At 47.7% G+C, this 27172-nt stretch overlaps 1 protein-coding gene across 1 annotated transcript in view; it reads left to right on the forward strand.

Annotated features, from left to right (window-relative positions):
- Positions 1-27172, forward strand: part of LOC136577902 (carboxypeptidase O-like) — a 60896-nt gene that overhangs the window by 12526 nt on the left and 21198 nt on the right. Inside the window, exon 5 of the mRNA XM_066577819.1 lies at positions 1649-1753. Within this exon, the coding sequence (XP_066433916.1) occupies positions 1649-1753 (105 nt within the window). The remainder of the gene's footprint in view (positions 1-1648; positions 1754-27172) is intronic.

Consider the following 27172-nt stretch of genomic DNA (forward strand, 5'->3'; position numbering starts at 1 on the left):
GCCTACTGTCGGACCCTCAGTTTATCCGACACATTATTAATAACCTCTAGCCGGTGGGGCTCAGACCGTATGTGTGAATGTTTGTCCAAGTGTAGTAGGTGCGCCACTTCCTCTTGTCTTGGCGACACCATTTGTGTGTGTTATATCAAATTTTCTACATAAATTAAATCCTTACTTATATGTGCCCCAAAATAATTTGTAAAAAAAAAGATTTGTGTTTTGCAATGGCCAGGTCCTGCACTTTACCCTATTAAGATACTGTGGCATGACCTGAAGAGGGCTGTGCATGCAAGTCATCCGGGAAATATTGATCAAATGAAACACAGGGAGGAATGGTCCAAAATTTTTCTTTAAGTTTGTGCAAATCTTATTTGCAGATACAGAAAACATTTAGTGGAAGTGACTGCTGCTAATGGGGAATTTACAGATTCATAAAGTTCACTTACTATTTCTCCCTGCAAAGCACTGTGGATGTTTAGTCAATGGGGCACAGATACTATTTAAAGTTCAAAGGTTTTCGAGCACAAATTGTACCAGAAAACTGCCTTACATGGTTTTTGTCATATTTATTATGTGTTTTTAAACACTTTCAAACATAATATACAGGTCATCTGACAAAGGGGCATGTCTTCAAAAAATGTGGGGGGAGAGGGGTGGCCTAAGTGTAACACTTTTTCAGTCCCTTCAAGCAACTTTTGCTTTTAAACTTTTCAACTGTTCTATTTTATGTAAAATGGACAGGCACTTGTTGTGGGCATACCTAAAGTACCTATAATAACAAGGTACCTTATAATATACTTAGCTACGGGGACTTTTTTTAGGCCTCAAACTGACAGTATAAAACAATCAATCACAGCAATCGCAATTATAGGGCTGACAAAGAGATGACAAAAACCCAATAGGTCAATGAGCGAGGATTGGAGTTTCCTTCAATCCAAGCTATTGATGCGGGAGAGCAGCTGTCAATCAGCGCATCTGAGCCCTGCGCAGTTACCATCACCTATATGAGCATTGGGATGTGAGAAGGGGATATTTACCATGCCATAAAAATGGTGTAGGAAGATGGTAATAATAAAAAATAGCTTTATTAGTAATACAACACTAATAATCACCAAATCGATATACATTTTGGTGTTGTTTATAGTACCTTGGTTATTTGTAATTTATATGCATTTTTCAACCTTTTTGGGTCTAGAATATATAAGCATTTGTTTGCTATTGGTCATTCTATATATGCTATACATATTAAAGGTAACTGTATTACAATAAGGCCGGGCTCACACTAACATGCAGGAACAGCAAACTCCGCACACGGGTCTTGTGCGCATAATACGCCGTACAAATCTGCCATAGGCCGCCATGTTGCCGCTTACATGATTTGCAATAAGTATGAATGCCAAAAAATTACAGCATGTTCTATCTTGGTGCTTATTACACGTGCATACACGCCGAGATAGTACATGGCTACAGGCAGCCCGCAGCAAGTACAATATGTCATTGTGTACTTGCTGCGTGCCTCTCATGGGTGGCACATTCTGAATCACAGTCGCGTGAGCTCAGCCTAAGTATTGAAAGTGTGCTTATTTTATAAACATTTGAAATGTAAAAATGAAAAAGAATTTTCCAATTATATTTTATGATTTTCTAGATCGGGTTGCCATCTAACACAAGAAAGAAAATCATATGGATGGACTGTGGAATTCATGCTCGTGAATGGATCTCAGTGGCATTTTGTCAGTGGTTTATTAGAGAAGTATGTAGCTTTGTATGTGCTTTGTTTCAGTTTCGCACAATCGTGTTTCTTTATGTTTATTTATCCTTCATGTCCAGTCAGGACGCTACACTGCATATCTTGGAGGAACCTTTCTCCTTGTTCCTCGGAGTATGCTTCCATGTTCTGCTTGAATTTATGTAGATGAGAATCTAGGATATGAACTTTGAGCGACATCCTGCAGTACATAGCGTGGTATTTTTTCACCATCATTTCCACCAACTCCACATAGTTGTCTGCTTTGTGATTTCCCGAAAATAATAATAATCTTTATTTGTATAGCGCAAACTTATTTCTCAGCGCTTTCAAGCATTGGAGAACACAGACAATACAACAATTACATGTGGTATACAATCAATTTGAAACAAACAGGGTGGGGGTGATACAGGAGGTACAAGTGGGGGAAGACAAGGCATGGGGGAACACAGTCAGTAGGGGGATTACCTGTGGAAATCAGTTATTAAGAATCAAACACCATGGGGCAGTGAGGAAGTGCAGGGGTAGAGGTCGTATGCAATAAGCAGGGTGTAAGGTGTGGGGAGCCATAGGGAGGAGCAGGGGGACTAGGTTAGGAGATTTGGTATGCCTCCCTGAAGAGGTGTGTTTTTAACGCGCATCTGAACTTTCGTGCATCGGAAATTGTCTGGATGTCTTGGGGTAGAGTGTTCCAGAGAATAGGTGTTGCTCTTGTAAAGTTCTGTAGACGAGCATGTGAGGTTCATATTAGAGGGGTCTTTAGTCTGAGTGTGTTAGTGGATTGGAGTGTGCGGGTTGGGTGGTGTATGGACAGGAGGGAAGAGATTACGGTGGTGCTGCGCCATGGAGAGCTTTCTGGGTGAGGTGGAGGAGTTTATATTTAGTTCTGCAGTGAATGGGCAGCCAGTGCAGTGACTGGCATAGTACAGAGGTGTCTGAGAAACGGCTGGATAGAAAAATGAGCCTAGCTGCCGCATTTAGTATGGATTGGATAGGAAAGAGTCTGGTACGGGGAAGGCTAATGAATAGAGATGAGCGAACGTACTCGTCCGAGCTTGATATTCGTGCGAATATTAGGGTGTTCGGGATGCTCGTTACTCGTAACGAGTACCACGCGGTGTTCCGGTTACTTTCAGTTTCCTCTCTGAGACGTTAGCGCGCTTTTCTGGCTAATTGAAAGACAGGGAAGGCATTACAACTTCCCCCTGTGACGTTCAAGCCCTATACCACCCCCCTGCTGTGAGTGGCTGGGGAGATCTGATGTCACCCGAGTATAAAAATCGGCCCCTCCCGCGGCTCGCCTCAGATGCCTTGTGAGTTAGCTGAGGGAAAGTGGTGGTATGCTGGAGCTGCTGTAGGGAGAGCGTTAGGAGTTAGTGTAGGCTTCCAGAACCCCAACAGTCCTTCTCAGGGCCACATCTAATAGTGTGCAGTACTGTGTTAGCACTGTATTTTTTTTTTTTTTTTCAAAATTGGATCTGCAGAGCATTGCGCCCTGCAATAGGGACAGAAGTGGTGGTTAGGCAGGGAGAGTGTTAGCAGTGAGTGTAGGCTTCAAGAACCCCAACGGTCCTTTCTAGGGCCACATCTATCCGTGTGCAGTACTGTCCAGGCTGCTGTTAGCAGTGTTGCATATTTTTTTTTCTTCTCAAAACCGGCTGTGCAGACTATTGCACCCAGCATTAATACTACAGGGATAGAATTGTGTAGGCAGGGCCAGAAGACATACATTATTCATTGAATAGACGCAGTGTGGCTTTTCCTTTGAAAAACAAGGGAAAAAATTCTATTTCGCCTGCCTCTGACAGTCCTCAGGGCTCTGGGTACGTGTGTGCTGCGTGCAGAACGTTAAAAAAAATCAGACGCAGCCAGCTACGTTTTACTGCAGGCTTGCGCCAATTTTTTTCCTGCATGGGAAATCCCTGATCTGCTGTAGCGAATAACTTTGCATCACTGCAGTTCTCTGACACATTTGCAGGGCCACAACACAGTTATTAAACTTAGTAGTATTCATTGAATACACGCAGTGTGGGTTTTCCTTTGAAAAACAAGGGAAAAAATTCTATTTCGCCTGCCTCTGACAGTCCTCAGGGCTCTGGGTACGTGTGTGCTGCGTGCAGAACGTTAAAAAAAATCAGACGCAGCCAGCTACCTTTTACTGCAGGCTTGCGCCAATTTTTTTCCTGCATGGGAAATCCCTGATCTGCTGTAACGAATAACTTTGCATCACTGCAGTTCTCTGACACATTTGCAGGGCCACAACACAGTTATTAAACTTAGTAGTATTCATTGAATACACGCAGTGTGGCTTGTCCTTTGAAAAACAAGGGAAAAAATTCTATTTTGGCTGCAGGCTTGCGCCAATTTTTTTCCTGCATGGGAAATCCCTGATCTGCTGTAGCGAATAACTTTGCATCACTGCAGTTCTCTGACACATTTGCAGGGCCACAACACAGTTATTAAACTTAGTAGTATTCATTGAATACACGCAGTGTGGCTTGTCCTTTGAAAAACAAGGGAAAAAATTCTATTTTGGCTGCAGGCTTGCGCCAATTTGTTTCCTGCATGGGAAATCCCTGATCTGCTGTAGCGAATAACTTTGCATCACTGCAGTTCCCTGACACATTTGCAGGGCCACAACACAGTTATTAAACTTAGTAGTATTCCTTGAATACACGCAGTGTGGCTTGTCCTTTGAAAAACAAGGGAACAAATTCTATTTTGGCTGCAGGCTTGCGCCAATTTTTTTCCTGCATGGGAAATCCCTGATCTGCTGTAGCGAATAACTTTGCATCACTGCAGTTCTCTGACACATTTGCAGGGCCACAACACAGTTATTAAACTTAGTAGTATTCATTGAATACACGCAGTGTGGCTTGTCCTTTGAAAAACAAGGGAAAAAATTCTATTTTGGCTGCAGGCTTGCGCCAATTTTTTTCCTGCATGGGAAATCCCTGATCTGCTGTAGCGAATAACTTTGCATCACTGCAGTTCCCTGACACATTTGCAGGGCCACAACACAGTTATTAAACTTAGTAGTATTCATTGAATACACGCAGTGTGGCTTGTCCTTTGAAAAACAAGGGAAAAAATTCTATTTTGGCTGCAGGCTTGCGCCAATTTTTTTCCTGCATGGGAAATCCCTGATCTGCTGTAGCGAATACCTTTGCATCACTGCAGTTCTCTGACACATTTGCAGGGCCACAACACAGTTATTAAACTTAGTAGTATTCATTAAATACACGCAGTGTGGCTTGTCCTTTGAAAAACAAGGGAAAAAAAATTTATTTTGGATGCAGGCTTGCGCCAATTTTTTTCCTGGCTTGGAAATCACTGGTAATACAGCATGCTGAGGGGTAGGGGTAGGCCTAGAGGACGTGGACGCGGCCGAGGACGCGTAGGCCCAAGTGAGGGTGTGGGCACAGGCCGAGCTCCTGATCCTGGTGTGTCGCAGCCGACTGCTGCGCGATTAGGAGAGAGGCACGTTTCTGGCGTCCCCACATTCATCGCCCAATTAATGGGTCCACGCGGGAGACCTTTATTAGAAAATGAGCAGTGTGAGCAGGTCCTGTCGTGGATGGCAGAAAGTGCTTCGAGCAAGCTATCATCCACCCAGAGTTCTGCGCCGTCCAGTGCTGCAAATCCGAATCCTCTGTCTGCTGCTCCTCCTTCCTCCCAGCCTCCTCACTCCACTACAATGACACCTGCTCAGGAGCGGGAAGACTCCCAGGAACTGTTCTCGGGCCCCTGCTCAGATTGGGCAGCAGTGGTTCCTCTCCCACCAGAGGAGTTTATCGTCACTGATGCACAACCATTCGAAAGTTCCCGGGGTCCGGGGGATGAGGCTGGGGACTTCCGGCAACTGTCTCAAGACCTTTCAGTGGGTGAGGAGGACGATGACGATGAGACACAGTTGTCTTGCAGTGAGGTAGTAGTAAGGGCAGTAAGTCCGAGGGAGGAGCGCACAGAGGATTTGGAGGAAGAGCAGCAGGACGATGAGGTGACTGACCCCACCTGGTGTGCAACGCCTACTCAGGACAGGTCTTCAGAGGGGCAGGCAAGGGCAGCAGCAGGGCAGGTTGCAAGAGGCAGTGCGGTGGCCAGGGGTGGAGGCAGGGCCAGACCGAATAATCCACCAACTGTTTCCCAAAGCGCACCCTCGCGCCATGCCACCCTGCAGAGGCCGAGGTGCTCTAAGGTCTGGCAGTTTTTCACAGAGACGCCTGACGACCGACGAACAGTGGTGTGCAACCTTTGTCGCGCCAAGATCAGCCGGGGAGCCACCACCACCAGCATGCGCAGACATATGATGGCCAAGCACCCCACAAGATGGGACGAAGGCCGTTCACCGCCTCCGGTTTGCACCGCTGCCTCTCCCCCTGTGCCCCAACCTGCCACTGAGATCCAGCCGTCGCTAGCGCAAGTGTTGGAGCGCAAGCGCAAGTACGCCGCCACGCACCCGCACGCTCAATCGTTAACCGTCCACATAGCCAAATTTATCAGCCTTGAGATGCTGCCGTATAGGGTTGTGGAAACGGAGGCTTTCAAAGCTATGATGGCGGCGGCGGCCCCGCGCTACTCAGTTCCCAGTCGCCACTACTTTTCCCGATGTGCCGTCCCAGCCCTGCACGACCACGTCTCCCGCAATATTGTACGCGCCCTCACCAATGTGGTTAGTGGCAAGGTCCACTTAACTACGGACACGTGGACAAGCACGGGCGGGCAGGGCCACTACATCTCCCTGACGGCACATTGGGTGAATTTAGTGGAGGCTGGGACAGAGTCAGAGCCTGGGACCGCTCACGTCCTACCCACCCCCAGAATTGCGGGCCCCAGCTCGGTGGTGGTATGTTTGGCGGTGTATGCTTCCTCCACAAAAGCACCCTCCTCCTCCTCCTCCTCCTCAACCTCTGTCTCGCAATCTAGATGTGTCAGCAGCAGCAGGACGTCGCCAGCAGTCGGTGTCGCGCGGCGTGGCAGCACAGCGGTGGGCAAGCGTCAGCAGGCCGTGCAGAAACTACTCAGCTTAGGAGATAGGAGGCACACGGCCCACGAACTGCTGCAGGGTCTGACAGAGCAGACCGACTGTTGGCTTGCGCCGCTGAGCCTCCAACCGGGCATGGTCGTGTGTGACAACGGCCGTAACCTGGTGGCGGCTCTGCAGCTCGGCAGCCTCACGCACGTGCCATGCCTGGCCCACGTCTTTAATTTGGTGGTTCAGCGCTTTCTGAAAAGCTACCCACGCTTGTCAGACCTGCTCGTAAAGGTGCGCCGGCTCTGCGCACATTTCCGCAAGTCCCACACGGACGCTGCCACCCTGCGGACACTGCAACATCGGTTTCATCTGCCAGTGCACCGACTGCTGTGCGACGTGCCCACACGGTGGAACTCTACGCTCCACATGTTGGCCAAGCTCTTTGAGCAGCGTAGAGCTATAGTGGAATACCAACTCCAACATGGGCGGCGCAGTGGGAGTCAGCCTCCTCAATTCTTTTCAGAAGAGTGGGCCTGGTTGACAGACATCTGCCAGGTCCTTCGAAACTTTGAGCAGTCTACCCAGGTGGTGAGCGGCGATGCTGCAATCATTAGCGTCACCATTCCTCTGCTATGCATCTTGAGAAGTTCCCTGCAAACCATAAAGGCAGCTGCTTTGCGCTCGGAAACAGAGCCGGGGGAAGACAGTATGTCGCTGGATAGTCAGAGCACCCTCCTGTCTATATCTCAGCGCGTTCAGGAGGAGGAGGAGGAGCATGAGGAGAAGGGGGAAGAGACAGCTTGGCCCACTGCTGACGGTACCCATGCTGCTTGCCTGTCATCATTTCAGCGTGTATGGCCGGAGGAGGAGGAGGAGGAGGAGGATCCTGAAAGTGATCTTCCTAGTGCGGACAGCCATGTGTTGCGTACAGGTACCCTGGCACACATGGCTGACTTCATGTTAGGATGCCTTTCTCGTGACCCTCGCGTTACACGCATTCTGGCCACTACGGATTACTGGGTGTACACACTGCTCGACCCACGCTATAAGGAGAGCCTTCCCACTCTCATTCCCGAAGAGGAAAGGGGTTCGAGAGTGTTGCTATACCACAGGACCCTGGCGGACAAGCTGATGGTAAAATTCCCATCCGACAGCGCTAGTGGCAGAAGGCGCAGTTCCGAGGGCCAGGTAGCAGGGGAGGTTCGGAGATCGAGCAACATGTACAGCCCAGGCAGTGCAACAGTCTTTAAAGGGGTTCTGTCATTACAATCTGTATTTTTTTTCTCCAGTAAATCTGCCCCGCTGGCACAACCTGTGGTAAATAACACATATAAAACGTTTTTTTCAGAAGTAGTACTTACCTAGGCTCCATTTTTCACCTCCATGCTCTGTTTACATCTTCAGCCCCTCCTGCTAGGAGGTCATCTCCCAGCACCCCTTGCTGTGCTGACCACTTCCGCCCTCACAAAGCTACTTCCGCCCATCCAGTGCAGTGAATAGTCCTGCCTGCAGTCTACCAAAATCTGCTAGTGTTTCTCCCTGGGTCTCTGAACACCCAGAGTTTCCCAAGGGCCTCCAGATCTTCCCTGCAATCTCACAGTAGCCACTCACTGTAGTCACTCAAAGCAGTCACTCAAAGCAGTCACTCAAAGCAGTCACTCATAGCAGTCACTCATAGCAGTCACTCCACATGGTAAAAACAGGAATATTCCCCATGCAATGTATTGTATGAGTGTATGTATATATACATTTATCTATGCGTATATGTGTCAAGATGTGTGTGTATAGATATATGTGTGTGTATGTGTATATATATATATATACATACATACATACACATACACACACACACACATATAATATGTATAGTGATATATCTACACACTGCATAGGACATGTACGTTCCACGCTTACACCCATGTGCGGCTGCCCTCAGAGAGACAAAAAAGTGCACAAAAGTGTGCGCAACTGCACTTACATCTGTATAAAGCTGGTCTTATTGTATGTATATATGTATGTCCTGTTGTACCGCCTCTAGCTTGGATACAAGATGTGATACAGGGGGCATGCAGGCTCTAGTACCCTGTTGTACCACCTCTAGCTTGGATACAAGATGTGATATAGGCGGGCATGCAGGCTCTAGTACCCTGTTGTACCACCTGTAGCTTAGATACAAGATGTGATACTGGGGGCATGGAGGCTCTAGTACCCTGTTGTACCACCTGTAGCTTAGATACAAGATGTGATACAGGGAGCATGGAGGCTCTAGGACCCTGTTGTACCGCCTCTAGCTTGAATACAAGATGTGATATGGGGAGGCATGGAGTCTCTAGTACCCTGTTGTACCGCCTGTAGCTTAGATACAAGATGTGATACGGGGAGCATGGAGGCTCTAGTACCCTGTTGGGCCACCTCTAGCTTGGATACAAGATGTGATATGGGCGGGCATGGATACTCTAGTACCCTGTTTACTACCTCTAGCTTCGATACAAGATGTGATACAGGCGGGCATGGTGGCTCTAGTATCCCGTTGTACCAACTCTAGCTTCGATACAAGATGTGATACAGGCAGGCATGGAGGCTTTAGTACCCTGTTGTACCGCCTCTAACTTGGATATAAGATGTGATACAGGTGGGCATGGAGGCTCTAGTACCCTGTTGTACTGCCTCTAGCTTCGATACAAGATGTGATACGGGTGGGCATGGAGGCTCTAGTATCCCGTTGTACCACCTCTAGCTTGGATACAAGATGTGATACAGGCAGGCATGAAGGCTCTAGTATCCCGTTGTACCACCTCTAGCTTGGATACAAGATGTGATACGGGTGGACATGGAGATTCTAGTACCCTGTTGTACTACCTCTAGCTTGGATTCAAAATGCGAAACGGACGGGCATGGACGTTCTAGGACCCTGTTGTATCGCCTCTAGCTTGGATACAAGACGTGATATGGGTGGGCACGCTGCCACTTGGGATGCATTATGCATTGACACTTGGGGGTCAGGATAACAGCATGCTGACAATAGAGGGCAATGTATAGCTTTATGTCTTTGGTGATGTTACATTCATTCTCTGTGGCTGATTTTACACAAGTGAGCACTATATCAGCCCGAGAAACTCAAACCAATATCTCGCATGGCAAATATGCGAGTGTGTCTGGCAGTGCAGTGCGCCTTGTAAGAACAATGCCTTGTGATGTGCGTATGTGTGTATCATATATATACACACATACATACATACAAACAAACACACACCGCTGTAAGAGCAACTGTAAGAAACAAAATAAATGGTGGGAATACGGCGGCCGCCCGATCTTTCACGCACATAGTATTCATAGGGGAGGTCCTATATTTTCTCGGTCAAGTATTAACGAGAGAGAAACCACAGTAATCATAGGCTTAGTTTTGTCCCAATATACGGCCGTGACAATCATGGCCGCATAAGGGAAGAAAATTACATTCGCCTGAAACCGCCATATACACACACACAGACAAATAAAGCTAGATAGATATATGTGTGTATATACACATAAACATATAGATGAATAGACGCGGATGGATAGACGGGCAGACGCAGACGGATAAATGCAGACGGATAAATACAGACGGATAGACAGATAAATACAGACGGATAGACAGACGGGTGAACAGACAGATACAGATAGCATATATATGCATATAAATAAATATATATATATATATATATATATATATATATAAAAAAGCATATATGTGTGTGCATATATATATATATATATATATATATGCATATATATATGCATATATATATATATATATACGCATAAATATATATACACATATATGCATATATACGCATATATATATATATATACACATATATACATATATATATATACACATATATGCATATATACATATATATATACACATATATGCATATATACATATATATACACATATATGCATATATATATATATATATATGTGTATATATGCATATATATATATATATATATATGTATATGCGTATATATATATGCGTATATATATGCGTATATATATATGCGTATATATATGCGTGTATATATATTTATGCGTGTATATATATTTATGCGTATATATATATATATTTATGCGTATATATATATATATGCGTATATATATATATATATGCGTATATATATATATGCGTATATATATATATGCGTATATGTATATATATGCGTATATATATATATATATATATATATATATATATGCACACACACACATATATATATATATGCATATATTTATATATGCACACACATATATGCTTTTTTATATATATACTTTTATTTATATATATATATATTTATATAAATAAAATATATATATGCTTATATGCAGAAGCTTGCATTTCCATTGGCTAATAGAAATATATTCTGCCTGACAACAGTGTCAGGGATACATTTCTATTGGCCGAGAGGCAGCAGAAGCTTGCATTTCCATTGGCTAATAGAAATGTATTCTGCCTGACAACAGTGTCAGGGATACATTTCTATTGGCAGAGAGTGTGCACGTGTAACGTGCTCCCAGGCGAGCGCGAGCGCGCCGCAGACTCGCGCATGCGCAGTCGTGTGCCGCTGTCTCGCGCGTGCGCAGTCGTGCCGTTGTCTCCTGCGGCTACCTTCATTCCGCGCTTCCTCACAAGACAATGTACGCACACGTCACTAGTGACGTATGCGTACATTGACCTGAAGGAAGCGGAAGGTAGGCAGTGTACGCTTTTTGACCGGATGAAAGAAAATCGGGTGCTGGAGGTCACGTGACCGAATTGACAAGCGGCTCCAGGAGAAGATTTGGGATAAGAAGAAGAGGTAAGCAGGCTGCCTGGGGAGCAATAGGTAAGTATAAAATTTTTTGTTTTTAATGACAGAACCCCTTTAAGGGCCTGGACAGCTTTATGGCTCCCCAGCAAGACTGTGTCACCGCTCCCCAGTCAAGGCTGAGTCGGCGGGAGCACTGTAAAAGGATGGTGAGGGAGTACATAGCCGATCGCACGACCGTCCTCGGTGACGCCTCTGCCACCTACAACTACTGGGTGTCGAAGCTGGACACGTGGCCTGAACTAGCGCTGTATGCCCTGGAGGTGCTTGCTTGTCCTGCGGCTAGCGTCTTGTCGGAGAGGGTGTTTAGTGCGGCTGGGGGAATCATCACAGATAAGCGTACCCGCCTGTCAACCGACAGTGCCGACAGGCTAACACTCATCAAGATGAACAAAGCCTGGATTTCCCCAGACTTCTCTTCTCCACCAGCGGATAGCAGCGATACCTAAGCAATACGTAGGCTGCACCCGCGGATGGAAGCATAGTTCTCTCTCACCATCCAAAACGGGGACATTTCTGCTTCATCAATCTGTGTATAATATTCCTCCTCCTCCTCCTGCTCCTCCTCCTGAAACCTCACGTAATCACGCTGAACGGGCAATTTTTCTTAGGGCCACAAGGCTCACTCATATAATTTTTCCAAACATTTTTTATACGTTTCAATGCTCTTAAAAGCGTTGGAACTTTAACTTGAACCAATTTTTCGTTAAACTGGGCTGCCTCCAGGCCTAGTTACCACTTAAGCCACATTAACCAAAGCGATAAATGGGTTTCACCTGCCATCTTGGTTGGGCATGGCCAATTTTTTCTGAGGTACATTAGTACTGTTGGTACACCAATTTTTTTGGGCCCTCACCTACAGTGTAATCATAGCAATTTCTATGTTCTTCGCCTGCACTCATGGTACAGAAAGGTGTGTGGGGTTGGCCTACACTTTAGCTACATAAATGTAACTTGGGCCTTGGCTATACTGCAGCTACTGAATTGGAACTAAGACTGCGCTCCCACTATACTGCTGCTTCGGAATTGTTCCTGGGGCCTGTGTAGGCTGCTACTATTACTTAAATGGAACTTAGACTATGCTCCTCCTATACTGCTGCTTCGGAATTGTTACTGGGGCCTGTCTTGAGTGCTACTATTACTGAAATGGAACTAATACTGTGCTCCCCCTATAATGCTGCTAGTGATATGTTAGTGGGGCCTGTCCTAATGCTACGGCTGAAATGTTACGAATTCTGGGCTCTGCCTATACCGCTGCTAATGGTATGTCTCTGGGGTGTGGAAACAGAGGCTTCCCAAAGACATGATGGCAGCGAGGCCATTTCCCACCAACGCGGTTACTGTTAAGGTGCATATAACCACGGACACGTGGAGAGGACACGTAGTGCCTCAAAAACATCCCCCTCCTCCTCCAACAATGAAAACATTCTTGGCAAATGCCTTTGCATTGGTTCGTCTGGTGGCAGTCCAAGAATTTCACCTTTACCTACACAACAAGAGAGCCCCCCCACCATCCCCCCGCCACGGCCCACTTAATCCTGGCCGCATTCCGAAAACCAACAAAATACAACCATGCTACTAGGTCCGCAGTCACCACCACATTACCACCAACGCGGTTACTGTTAAGGTGCATATAACCACGGACACGTGGAGAGGACACGTAGTGCCTCAAAAACATCCCCCTCCTCCTCCAACAATGAAAACATTCTTGGCAAATGCCTTTGCATTGGTTCGTCTGGTGGCAGTCCAAGAATTTCACCTTTACCGACACAACAAGAGAGCCCCCCCACCATCCCCCCGCCACGGCCCACTTAATCCTGGCCGCATTCCGAAAACCAACAAAATACAACCGTGCTACTAGGTCCGCAGTCACCACCACATTACCACCAACGCGGTTACTGTTAAGGTACATATTACCAGTCTGACTGGGGCATACAGACACCTTGACAGAATGAATAGTGTGTGGCACATAGGTTCCCCATTGCTATGCCCACGTGTGCAGCTCCTGATGGAGGTGGCACAGGATTGGATTTCTCATTGCTTCTGTACAGCATTGTGGGCTATCGCCCCACCACTTTTAAAGAGGGTCGCTGCCTAGCCGTGCCAACCCTCTGCAGTGTGTGCCTGCAGTTCCTCCTCATGGCAGACGCACTTATAAATAGACATGAGGGTGGTGTGGCATGAGGGCAGCTGAAGGCTGCGCAGGGACAGTTTGGTGTGCGCTGTGGACACTGTGTCGTGCAGGGGGGAGGGGGGTTGGGCAGCATGTAACCCAGGAGAAGTGGCAGCGGAGTGTCATGCAGGCAGTGATTGTGCTTTGTTGTAGCTAGTGTGGTGCTTAGCTAAGGTATGCCATGCTAATGAGGGCTTTTCAGAAGTAAAAGTTGTTGGGAGGGGGGGCCCCACTCTTGCCGCTATTGTGGCTTAATAGTGGGACCTGTGAACTTGAGATGCAGCCCAACATGTAGCCCCTCGCCTGCCCTATCCGTTTCTGTGTCGTTCCCATCACTTTCTTGAATTGCCTAGATTTTCACACATGAAAACCTTAGCGAGCATCGGCGAAATACAAAAATGCTCCGGTCGCCCATTGACTTCAATGGGGTTCGTTACTCGAAACAAACCCTCGAGCATCGCGATAATTTCGTCCCGAGTAACGAGCACCCGAGCATTTTGGTGCTCGCTCATCTCTACTAATGAATAGTGAGTTGCAGTAGTCAAGTCGGGAGTGGATGAGGACAACAACGAGTGTCTTTAGCGTGTCCGTGGCTAGGAACAGACGGATTTTAGCAATATTTCTGAGGTACAGGTGGTATGTTCGGGACAGAGATTGGATGGGGGGGAAAAGGAGAGTGGGTATGGTGTCTGGGGATTATGATGGTGCCAGACACTGGAATGGAGATGTTGAGGGGAGGTCGGTTGGAAGGCGGAAAGATGAGAAGGTGGGCTCCCACTTGATGTTGCTTTGTCTGACAGGGAAGTCAATACGTTCAGGCCAGTCTCGTCGATGATCGAGTGTTCAGATTTGACTCTGCTATCCCAAAGGCAAAGATAGCAAGGAAACTTTGTGAAACCACCTTAGGAAAACAACCATCTTGAAGTCTCCAATTACCTCTCAACCATACTGATCGTACTTCAGAACTTGCAACAGGAATTTGACACTACTATACTCCTCCTTGAAATGTGCAGAGTGAGCCACTGGAAGGGATGGAAGTTGATTTCCATTGTGTAGTAAAACTGCTTTCAGGCTCTTGGAAGAACTGTCAATGAAAAGGAGCCAATCCTGTGCATTACAAGATATCCCAATTTCACTGAATAGACCTGTCACATTAAGGCAGTAACAATCTTGAGTCAATCTTGAAAGGTTAAGAAGCTAGAAAACATTTGATGCCATTTTCTTTGACTTGTAACTTGCACGCTATCATCCAGCAAGTCCCACTGTTTCAGCCTGGAAGTCAGAATTTCTGCTTTAGCTTTGTAAGACTAAGATCTCTTACCAAATCATAACATCCTTCTGGTTTGGGTAGTATGGTCTTCTGTCATCTTCGCCAGCATGGAAAGGATCAGTTGCATCTTCACTGTCTGAGCTGATGTTTTCTGAACACGTCTGCACCTTATGCATGCTCTAATGGAGACATCAGTATAGGGAGATCAGAGCAATGTGGTACCGGGGCCATAGGTGAAGGAATGTTTGGATACATCACAGCAACTGCATTTTTTTCACTTTGACATTTGGAGGGGTCTACCATGCAGAAATAGCAGTTGGTGAAATGATCAGTTGTCCCCCGCCAAATTCTTGGTTTCGCAAACTTCATTGCTCTATTTTCTCCTCTGAACCAACTTTCAAGAGTTTTCTTGCAATTATCGCATCTGAAGTGAGGTACCCATCACTTATCTTGATCACCCACAGCCATCCCAAAATATGCTTTGTAGGCTGCATTCATTTTTGCAGTTGTTGCCAAAGAGTGCTTCTTTTGAAGCAAAGAGTTTTAATGAACTCTCTGCATACATAACAGAAAGCATCTGCAGGATATTTACAACCTCTTGATGCCATACTTGATAATAATAATCACCAATTTATCTACAGATGTAACAAAACAAAAAATAACAGCATTATATTAGCATACAAAATAATTACTATACATGTATAAGCATGAACCTGCACTGTACATAAAAACGTGCATCACAGAAGGGGAAATAAAAAATTAAAAACAATCACAGAAAATGGCCGTTACTTACTGACTGAGGAGTGCATATAGATGCATCCTCTCACCATGCAGGTAGCTGACTACCAAATGGAGGAGCGAATAACACCTGTGCAGGACACCGATAAGACAACCACTCACACTGCCTCTTGATAATGAGGGGGTGGCTGCTTGGCGTATATCCCACACATAGTGAATACAGAGTGCCAGACCATTCTGATATATGTAGTTCACCATGCAGACCAGCAACCTATCAATGACGCCATGATAATTCGGCGGGTTGCCCTGCATTTCCATCAGTGAACCACATTGGTACTGCCACCCTGGGCTCCCCCTGGAGTCTTAAAGCCATGCTGCATGTGAATGATAGATAATAAATGCAAGGCATTGGTTAAATGTTGGCCAAGATACATGAGCCCAGTAACCACTTCACGGTTCCTTGCGTTGTAGTGGGTCCCTACACTAATATAAATGCATCACAGAAGGGGAAATCAAGAATTAAAAACAATCACAGAAAATGGCCGTTACTTACTAAATGAGGAGTGCATATAGATGCAGCCTCCTCTCACCATGCAGGTAGCTGACTACAAAATGGAGGAGCCAATAACACCTGTGCAGGACACCGATATAACAACCACTCACACTGCCTCCTGATAATGAGGGGGGTGGATGTTTGGTGTACACTCCCACACATAGTGAATACAGGGTGCCAGACCATTCTGATATATGTAGTTCACCATGCAAACCAGCAACCTGCATTTATATTAGTGTAGGGACCCACTACAACGCAAGGAAGCGTGAAGTGGTTAGTGGGCTCATGTATCTTGGCCAACATTCAACCAATGCCTTGCATTTATTATCTATCATTCACATGCAGCGTGGCATTAAGACTCCAGGGGGAGCCCAGGATGGCAGTACCAATGTGGTTCACTGATGGAAATGCAGGGCAACCCGCCGAATTATCATGGCGTCATTAATAGGTTGCTGGTCTGCATGGTGAACTACATATATCAGAATGGTCTGGCACCCTGTATCCACTATGTGTGGGAGTGTACACCAAGCATCCACCCCCCTCATTATCAGGAGGCAGTGTGAGTGGTTGTCTTATCGGTGTTCTGCACAGGTGTTATTGGCTCCTCCATTTGGTAGTCAGCTACCTGCATGGTGAGAGGAGGATGCATCTATATGCACTCCTCAGTCAGTAAGTAACGGCCATTTTCTGTGATTGTACATAAAAACGTAGTCAGCAATGTGACAATTCAAGTTTTGGCTCAATAACTGTTAATTACATTTGTTTGTTACCTAATAATGTGAAAATACCACTGATTTCCCGGACATCCCAAAAAAATTGTTTTGGTTGCCTGCCTACTTTAATAGTCCAACCATAGATAATGATCTATAAAGATAATCTTTGAGGGTACTAACAATATCTTATTAATTGCTTATTGTTTCGATACATACAGATATACCGGATTTTAACTTGGCAAAAAACAAACAAGGCACATGGCAAACAATCCTCTGCCATATGAGAGATACGTATGTGAATCTGGCATAGCAATATACAGCTGTAACTATAGTATAACAACTGAGAATTAATTTTGCAGTGATTGGTAGTTGTAATATTTCATATGCTTCCTGCCAGGTTGCCAGTGCTGCTTAAAAGTTATGTTGTCACAATTATTGTTGCTCGTCATGATCAGCTAAGTGATAAGATCAACCTAAATTACGCTGGTAGAATTTGTCCTTTGCACACTTTATGACATTGCTTTTATAACAAGCACCGCACCTGCTGTCTTCCCGGCATAATTTTCAGTAATTCTACTGCTTTTCCTTGCAGGAGATTTAGAATGATTTTTTGTGAAATAGTTCCCATCCTGACACAAATAGATTACATTAATCATTCATCATTAGTCATGATCAGCAAGGCTTTGTATATGATCTAGAAGAGCACAGTGGGATATTTCCACAATATCAGCATTAAGAGAAGTTACATTTTTTGTGTTTTTTACGCAATATCGCTGTGTTTTTTAACACAATTGTCAATGGGACTTTCTAATGTTAAAAACGCATCACACAGAAATCGCAAAGCGCAAACTTGCAATGCGTTTTTAATAGAGATGAGCGAACGTACTCGTCCGAGCTTGATATTCGTGCGAATATTAGGGTGTTCGGGATGCTCGTTACTCTTAACGAGCACCACGCGGTGTTCTGGTTACTTTCAGTTTCCTCTCTGAGACGTTAGCGCGCTTTTCTGGCCAATTGAAAGACAGGGAAGGCATTACAACTTCCCCCTGTGACGTTCAAGCCCTATACCACCCCCCTGCTGTGAGTGGCTGGGGAGATCAGATGTCACCCGAGTGTAAAAGTCGGCCCCTCCCGCGGCTCGCCACAGATGCCTTGTGAGTAGAGATGAGCGAACACCAAAATGTTCGGGTGTTCGTTATTCGGAACGAACTTCCCGTGATGCTCGAGGGTTCGTTTCGAACAACGAACCCCATTGAAGTCAATGGGCGACCAGAACATTTTTGTATTTCGCCGATGCTCGCTAAGGTTTTCATGTGTGAAAATCTGGGCAATTCAGGCAAGTGATGGGAATGACACAGCAACGGATAGGGCAGGCGAGGGGCTACGTGTTGGGCTGCATCTCAAGTTCACAGGTCCCACTATTAAGCCACAATACCGGCAAGAGTGGCCCCCCCCCCCCTCCCAACAACTTTTACTTCTGAAAAGCCCTCATTAGCATGGCATACCTTTGCTAAGCACCACACTACCTCCAACAAAGCACAATCACTGCCTGCATGACACTCCACTGACACTTCTCCTGGGTTACATGCTGCCCAACCGCCCCCCCTCCCCCCCCACAGCGCACACCAAAGTGTCCCTGGGCAGCCTTCAGCTGCCCTCATGCCACACCACGCTCATGTCTATTTAGAATTGCGTCTGCCATGACGAGGGACCACAGGCACACACTGCAGAGGTTGGCACGGCTAGGCAGCGACCCTCTTTAAAAGTGGCGGAGCGATAGCCCACAATGCTGTACAGAAGCAATGAGAAATAGAATCCTGTGCCACCGCCATCAGGAGCTGCACACGTGGGCATAGCAATGGGGAACCTATGTGCCACACACTATTCATTCTGTCAAGGTGTCTGCATGCCCCAGTCAGACCGGGCTTTTTAATTCATAGACACAGGCAGGTACAACTCCCTATTGTGAAGTCCCTGTTGACCCACAGCATGGGTGGCTCCCTGGAACCCACCGGCGGTACACAGAAATATCCCATTGCATTGCCCAACACAGCTGAGGTAGTAATGTCGTGCTTAATGCAGGTGGGCTTCGGCCCACACTGCATGCCCCAGTCTGACTGGGGTTCTTTATAAGTGTACAGATGTAGTAAAAACTCCGTGTGCACCTACAGCATGGGTTGGTGCCAGGAAGCCACCGGCGGTACATAGAAATATCCCATTGCATTGCCCAACACAGCTGAGGTAGTAATGTTGTGCTTAACCCTTTCCAATCCAATTTGTATATGGTTTTCCTAGGGGGCTTACTCTTTTTCTGCTGTTATACAACGGCGCTATATGCTGGCTAAAGCCAGTACGGCATGAGCTGACACGTAGGATAGGCTCCGACAGCAGAGAGGCTGGCAATATACAGTAAGAGAACCCCGACGGACGTCTACCAACAACGGAGCTGTACAGCCTTAAACCCTAATGTCTTCACAGGTCACACAGTGGACTGGAAAGGGTTAATGCAGGTGGGTTTCGGCCCACACTGCATGCCCCAGTCAGACTGGGGTTCTTTACAAGTGGACACATGTAGGTTAAACTCCCTGTGGACCCACTGCCTGGGTGGGTGCCAGGAAGCCACCGGCGGTACATAGAAATATCCCATTGCATTGCCCAACACAGCTGAGGTAGTAATGTCGTGCGTAATACAGGTGGGCTTCGGCCCACACTGCATGCCCCAGTCAGACGGGTTCTTTAGAAGTGTACAGATGTATTAAAAACTCAGTGTGCACCTACAGCATGGGTGGCTCCCTGGAACCCACCGGCGGTACATAAAAATATCCCATTGCATTGCCCAACACAGCTGAGGTAACGTCAGCTGTAATGCAGGTGGGCTAAAAATTAATTTGATTACACTGTAGGCGAGGGCCCACAAAAATTGCTGTATCAACAGTACTAATGTACATCCCAAAAATTGGCCATGGCCAGCCAAGAGGGCAGGTGAAACCCATTAATCGCTTTGGTTAATGTGGCTTAAGTGGTAACTAGGCCTGGAGGCAGCCCAGTGTAATGAAAAATTGGTTCAAGTTAAAGTTCCAATGCTTTTAAGCGCATTGAAACTTATAAAAATTGTTCTGAAAAATTATTTGAGTGAGCCTTGTGGCCCTAAGAAAAATTGCCCGTTCAGCGTGATTACGTGAGGTTTCAGGAGGAGGAGCAGGAGGAGGAGGAGGAGGAATATTAGACACAGATTGATGAAGCAGAAATGTCCCCGTTTTGGATGGTGAGAGAGAACTATGCTTCCATCCGCGGGTGCAGCCTACGTATTGCTTACGTATCGCTGCTGTCCGCTGGTGGAGAACAGAAGTCTGGGGAAATCCAGCCTTTGTTCATCTTGATGAGTGTTAGCCTGTCGGCACTGTCGGTTGACAAGCGGCTACGCTTATCTGTGATGATTCCCCCAGCCGCACTAAACACCCTCTCCGACAAGACGCTAGCCGCAGGACAAGCAAGCACCTCCAGGGCATACAGCGCTAGTTCAGGCCACATGTCCAGCTTCGACACCCAGTAGTTGTAGGGGGCAGAGGCGTCACCAAGGATGGTCGTGCGATCCGCTACGTACTCCCTCACCATCCTTTTACAGTGCTCCCGCCGACTCAGCCGTGACTGGGGAGCGGTGACACAGTCTTGGTGGGGAGCCATAAAGCTGGCCAGGCCCTTAAAGACTGTTGCACTGCCTGGGATGTACATGCTGCTCGATCTACGCACATCCCCTGCTACCTTGCCCTCGGTACTGCGCCTTCTGCCACTAGCGCTGTCGGCTGGGAATTTTACCATCAGCTTGTCCGCAAGGGTCCTGTGGTATAGCAACACTCTCGAACCCCTTTCCTCTTCGGGAATCAGAGTGGGCAGGTTCTCCTTATACCGTGGATCGAGCAGTGTGTACACCCAGTAATCCGTAGTGGCCAGAATGCGTGCAACGCGAGGGTCACGAGAAAGGCATCCTAACATGAAGTCAGCCATGTGTGCCAGGGTACCTGTACGCAACACATGGCTGTCTTCACTAGGAAGATCACTTTCAGGATCCTCCTCCTCCTCCTCCTCCTCCTCCTCCTCCTCCTCCTCCTCCTCAGGCCATACACGCTGAAAGGATGACAGGCAATCAGCCGGTGTACCGTCAGCAGCGGCCCAAGCTGTCTCTTCCCCCTCCTCCTCATCCTCCTCATGCTCCTCCTCCTCCTCCTGTACGCGCTGAGAAATAGACAGGATGGTGCCCTGACTATCCAGCGGCATACTGTCTTCCCCCGCCCCCGTTTCCGAGCGCAAAGCAGCTGCCTTTATGGTTTGCAGGGAATTTCTCAAGATGCATAGCAGAGGAATGGTGACGCTAATGATTGTAGCATCGCCGCTCACCAGCTGGGTAGACTCCTCAAAATTACCAAGGACATGGCAGATGTCTGCCAACCAGGCCCACTCTTCTGAAAGGAATTGAGGAGGCTGACTCCCACTGCGCCGCCCATGTTGGAGTTGGTATTCGACTATAGCTCTACGTTGTTCATAGAGCCTGGCCAACATGTGGAGCGTAGAGTTCCACCGTGTGGGCACGTCGCACAGCAGTCGGTGCACTGGCAGCTTAAAGTGATGTTGCAGGGTGCGCAGGGTGGCAGCGTCCGTGTGGGACTTGCGGAAATGTGCGCAGAGCCGGCGCGCCTTTACGAGCAGGTCTGACAAGCGTGGGTAGCTTTTCAGAAACCGCTGAACCACCAAATTAAAGACGTGGGCCAGGCATGGCACGTGCGTGACGCTGCCAAGCTGCAGAGCCGCCACCAGGTTACGCCCGTTGTCACACACGACCATGCCCGGTTGGAGGCTCAGCGGCGCAAGCCAGCGGTCGGTCTGCTCTGTCAGACCCTGCAGCAGTTCGTGGGCCGTGTGCCTCTTATCGCCTAAGCTGAGTAGTTTCAGCACGGCCTGCTGACGCTTGCCCACCGCTGTGCTGCCACACCGCGCGACACCGACTGCTGGCGACATGCTGCTGCTAACACATCTTGATTGCGAGACAGAGGAGGAGGAGGAGGAGGAGGAGGAGGGTGCTTTAGTGGAGGAAGCATACACCTCCGCAGATACCAGCACCGAGCTGGGGCCCGCAATTCTGGGGGTGGGTAGGACGTGAGCGGTCCCAGGCTCTGACTCTGTCCCAGCCTCCACTAAATTCACCCAATGTGCCGTCAGGGAGATGTAGTGGCCCTGCCCGCCTGTGCTTGTCCACGTGTCCGTAGTTAAGTGGACCGTGGCAGTAACCGCGTTGGTGAGGGCGCGCACAATGTTGCGGGAGACGTGGTCGTGCAGGGCTGGGACGGCACATCGGGAAAAGTAGTGGCGACTGGGAACTGAGTAGCGCGGGGCCGCCGCCTCCATGATACTTTTGAAGGACTCAGTTTCCACAACCCTATACGGCAGCATCTCAAGGCTGATGAATTTTGCTATGCGGACGGTTAACGTTTGAGCGTGCGGGTGCGTGGCGGCGTACTTGCGCTTGCGCTCGAACACTTGCGCAAGAGACGGCTGAACGGTGCGCTGAACTACACTGCTGGATGGGGCCGAGGACAGCGGAGATGAGGGTGTGGGTGCAGGCCATGAGGCGGTAGTGCCTGTGTCCTGAGAGGGGGGTTGCATCTCAGTGGCAGGTTGGGGCACAGGGGGAGAGGCAGGGGTGCAAACCGGAGGCGGTGAACGGCCTTCTTCCCACCTTGTGGGGTGCTTGGCCATCATATGTCTGCGCATGGTGGTGGTGGTGAGGCTGTTGGTGTTGGCTCCCCGGCTGAGCTTTGCGCAACAAAGGTTGCACACCACTGTTCGTCGGTCGTCAGGCGTCTCTGTGAAAAACTGCCAGACCTTAGAGCACCTCGGCCTCTGCAGGGTGGCATGGCGCGAGGGGGCGCTTTGGGAAACAGTTGGTGGATTATTCGGTCTGGCCCTGCCTCTACCCCTGGCCCTGGCCACCGCACTGCCTCTTGCAACCTGCCCTGCTGATGCCCTTGACTCCCCCTCTGAAGACCTGTCCTCCTGAGTAAGCGTTGCACACCAGGTGGGGTCAGCCACCTCATCGTCCTGCTGCTCTTCCTCCGAATCCTCTGTGCGCTGCTCCCTTGGACTTACTGCCCTTACTACTACCTCACTGCAAGACAACTGTGTCTGATCGTCATCGTCCTCCTCACCCACAGAAAGTTGTTGAGACAGTTGGCGGAAGTCCCCAGCCTCTTCCCTCGGACCCCGGGAACTTTCGAATGGTTGGGCATCAGTGACGATAAACTCCTCTGGTGGGAGAGGAACCGCTGCTGCCCAATCTAAGCAGGGGCCCGAGAACAGTTCCTGGGAGTGTTCCCGCTCCTGAGCAGGTGTCATTGTAGTGGAGTGAGGAGGCTGGGAGGAAGGAGGAGCAGCAGACAGAGGATTCGGATTTGCAGCAGTGGACGGCGCAGAACTGCGTGTTGACGATCGGTTGCTCGAAGCACTTTCTGCCATCCAGGACAGGACCTGCTCACACTGCTCATTTTCTAATAACCGTCTCCCGCGTGGACCCATTAATTGGGCGATGAATGTGGGGACGCCAGAAACGTGCCTCTCTCCTAATCGCGCAGCAGTCGGCTGCGACACACCGGGATCAGGAGCTCGGCCTGTGCCCACACCCTGACTTGGCCCTCCGCGTCCTCGGCCGCGTCCACGTCCTCTAGGCCTACCCCTACCCCTCAGCATGCTGTATTACCAGTGATTTGATTTCACAGGCAGGAAATAAATTGGCGCAAGACTGCAGGCCAAATATAATTTTTTCCCTTTTTGGAAAACGAAAGGCCCCACTGCCTCTAGTGAATGAATAATCTAAGTTTAATAACTGTGCTGTGTCCCTGCTAATGTGTCACAGAACGTGAGGGTAGCAGAGTTATTATAACTCTGGCAGAGCAGGTATTTTTTTTCCCAATTAAGGAAAGCAAATGGCGAAGCCAGCAGTAAAGCGTAGCTGGGTGCGTATGATTTAGCAATGTTTTTCACGCAGCTCACACGTGTCCACCGCCCGTAAGGACGGACAGAGGCTGGACAAATAGATTTGTTTTCACTTGTTTTTCCACCAAAAGGCAGCACTGCGTATATTCAATGAACATGAGAAGTTTAATAACTGTGCTGTGTCCCTGCTAATGTGTCACAGAACGTGAGGGTAGCAGAGTTATTATAACTCTGGCAGAGCAGGTATTTTTTTTCCCAATTAAGGAAAGCAAATGGCGAAGCCAGCAGTAAAGCGTAGCTGGGTGCGTATGATTTAGCAATGTTTTTCACGCAGCTCACACGTGTCCACCGCCCGTAAGGACGGACAGAGGCTGGACAAATAGATTTGTTTTCACTTGTTTTTCCACCAAAAGGCAGCACTGCGTATATTCAATGAACATGAGAAGTTTAATAACTGTGCTGTGTCCCTGCTAATGTGTCACAGAACGTGAGGGTAGCAGAGTTATTATAACTCTGGCAGAGCAGGTATTTTTTTTCCCAATTAAGGAAAGCAAATGGCGAAGCCAGCAGTAAAGCGTAGCTGGGTGCGTATGATTTAGCAATGTTTTTCACGCAGCTCACACGTGTCCACCGCCCGTAAGGACGGACAGAGGCTGGACAAATAGATTTGTTTTCACTTGTTTTTCCACCAAAAGGCAGCACTGCGTATATTCAATGAACATGAGAAGTTTAATAACTGTGCTGTGTCCCTGCTAATGTGTCACAGAACGTGAGGGTAGCAGAGTTATTATAACTCTGGCAGAGCAGGTATTTTTTTTCCCAATTAAGGAAAGCAAATGGCGAAGCCAGCAGTAAAGCGTAGCTGGGTGCGTATGATTTAGCAATGTTTTTCACGCAGCTCACACGTGTCCACCGCCCGTAAGGACGGACAGAGGCTGGACAAATAGATTTGTTTTCACTTGTTTTTCCACCAAAAGGCAGCACTGCGTATATTCTATGAATAATAACTGTATTGTGGCCCTGCCTATACAATTCTTTCCCTGCAGTATCAATGGAGGGTGGAATGCTCTGCAGAGGCGATTTTGAGAAGCCCAAAAAAAATGCAGCACAGCTAACAGCAGCCTGGACAGTACTGCACACGGATAAATATGGCCCTAGAAAGGACCGTTGAGGTTCTTGAAGGCTACACTCACTCCTAACACTCTCCCTGCCTATGCAGCACTTCTGTCCCTAATGCCAGGTGCAACGCTCTGCAGAGCCGATTTTGAGAAAAAAAAAATGCCACTGCTAACAGCAGCCAACACACAGCTATCAGTGGCCCTAATAAGGACCTTTGGGGGGTCTTGAAGCCTACACTAACTACCAATTCTTTCCCTACAGCAGCTCCGGTATAAACAGCACTGTCCCTCATCTAACTCACCAGGCATCTGAGGCGAGCCGCGGGAGGGGCCGACTTTTATATTAGGCGAACACCTGATCTCGCCAGCCACTCACAGCAGGGGGGTGGTATAGGGCTTAAACGTTGCAGGGGGAAGTTGTAATGCCTTCCCTGTCTTTCAATTGGCCAGAAAAGCGCGCTAACGTCTCAGGGAAGGAAGTGAAAGTAACCAGAACACCGCATGGTGTTCGTTACGAATAACGAACATCCCGAACACCCTAATATTCACACGAATATCAAGCTCGGACGAACGCGTTCGCTCATCTCTACTTGTGAGTTAGCTGAGGGAAAGTGCTGCTGCTGGTGCTGCTGTAGGGAGAGTGTTAGGAGTGAGTGTAGGCTTCAAGAACCCCAACGGTCCTTCTTAAGGCCACATCTATCCGTGTGCAGTACTGTGCAGGCTGCTGTTAGCAGTGTTGCATATTTTTTTCTTTTCAAAATCGGCTGTCTGCAGAGCATTGCGCCTTGCAGTAATACTACAGGGAGAGAATTGTGTAGGCAGGGCCAGAAGACATATATTATTGATTGAATATAGTCAGTGGGCCCTCTGTTTCCAAAAAAGGGAAAAATTGTATTTGTCCTGCAGTCTTGCGCCAATTTATTTGCTGCCTGTGAAAAGTAACTGCTCTGCTGCACTTCATATAACTGCATTTCTGTGCAACACATATCTTATCTGATTGAATATAGTCAGTGGGCCCTCCGTTTCCCAAAAAGGGAAAAATTGTATTTGTCCTGCAGTCTTGCGCCAATTTATTTCCTGCCTGTGAAAAGTAACTGCTCTGCTGCACTTCATATAACTGCACTTCTGTGCAACACATATCGTATCGGATTGAATATAGTCAGTGGGCCCTCCGTTTCCCAAAAAGGGAAAAATTGTATTTGTCCTGCAGGCTTGCGCCAATTTATTTGCTGCCTGTGAAAAGTCTCCACTCTGCTGCACTTCATATAACTGCATTTCTGTGCAACACATATCTTATCTGATTGAATATAGTCAGTGGGCCCTCCGTTTCCCAAAAAGGGAAAAATTGTATTTGTCCTGCAGTCTTGCGCCAATTTATTTGTTGCCTGTGAAAAGTCTCCGCTCTGCTGCACTTCATATAACTGCATTTCTGTGCAACACATATCTTATCTGATTGAATATAGTCAGTGGGCCCTCCGTTTCCCAAAAAGGGAAAAATTGTATTTGTCCTGCAGTCTTGCGCCAATTTATTTCCTGCCTGGGAAAAGTAACTGCTCTGCTGCACTTCATATAACTGCATTTCTGTGCAACACATATCTTATCTGATTGAATATAGTCAGTGGGCCCTCCGTTTCCCAAAAAGGGAAAAATTGTATTTGTCCTGCAGGCTTGCGCCAATTTATTTGCTGCCTGTGAAAAGTCTCTGCTCTGCTGCACTTCATATAACTGCATTTCTGTGCAACACATATCTTATCTGATTGAATATAGTCAGTGGGCCCTCCGTTTCCAAAAAAGGGAAAAATTGTATTTGTCCTGCAGTCTTGCGCCAATTTATTTGCTGCCTGTGAAAAGTAACTGCTCTGCTGCACTTCATATAACTGCATTTCTGTGCAACACATATCTTATCTGATTGAATATAGTCAGTGGGCCCTCCGTTTCCCAAAAAGGGAAAAATTGTATTTGTCCTGCAGGCTTGCGCCAATTTATTTCCTGCCTGGGAAATCACTGGTAATACAGCATGCTGAGGGGTAGGGGTAAGACTAGAGGACATGGA

Source organism: Eleutherodactylus coqui, chromosome 8 (assembly GCF_035609145.1).
Source record: "Eleutherodactylus coqui strain aEleCoq1 chromosome 8, aEleCoq1.hap1, whole genome shotgun sequence".
Lineage (NCBI taxonomy): Eukaryota > Metazoa > Chordata > Amphibia > Anura > Eleutherodactylidae > Eleutherodactylus > Eleutherodactylus coqui.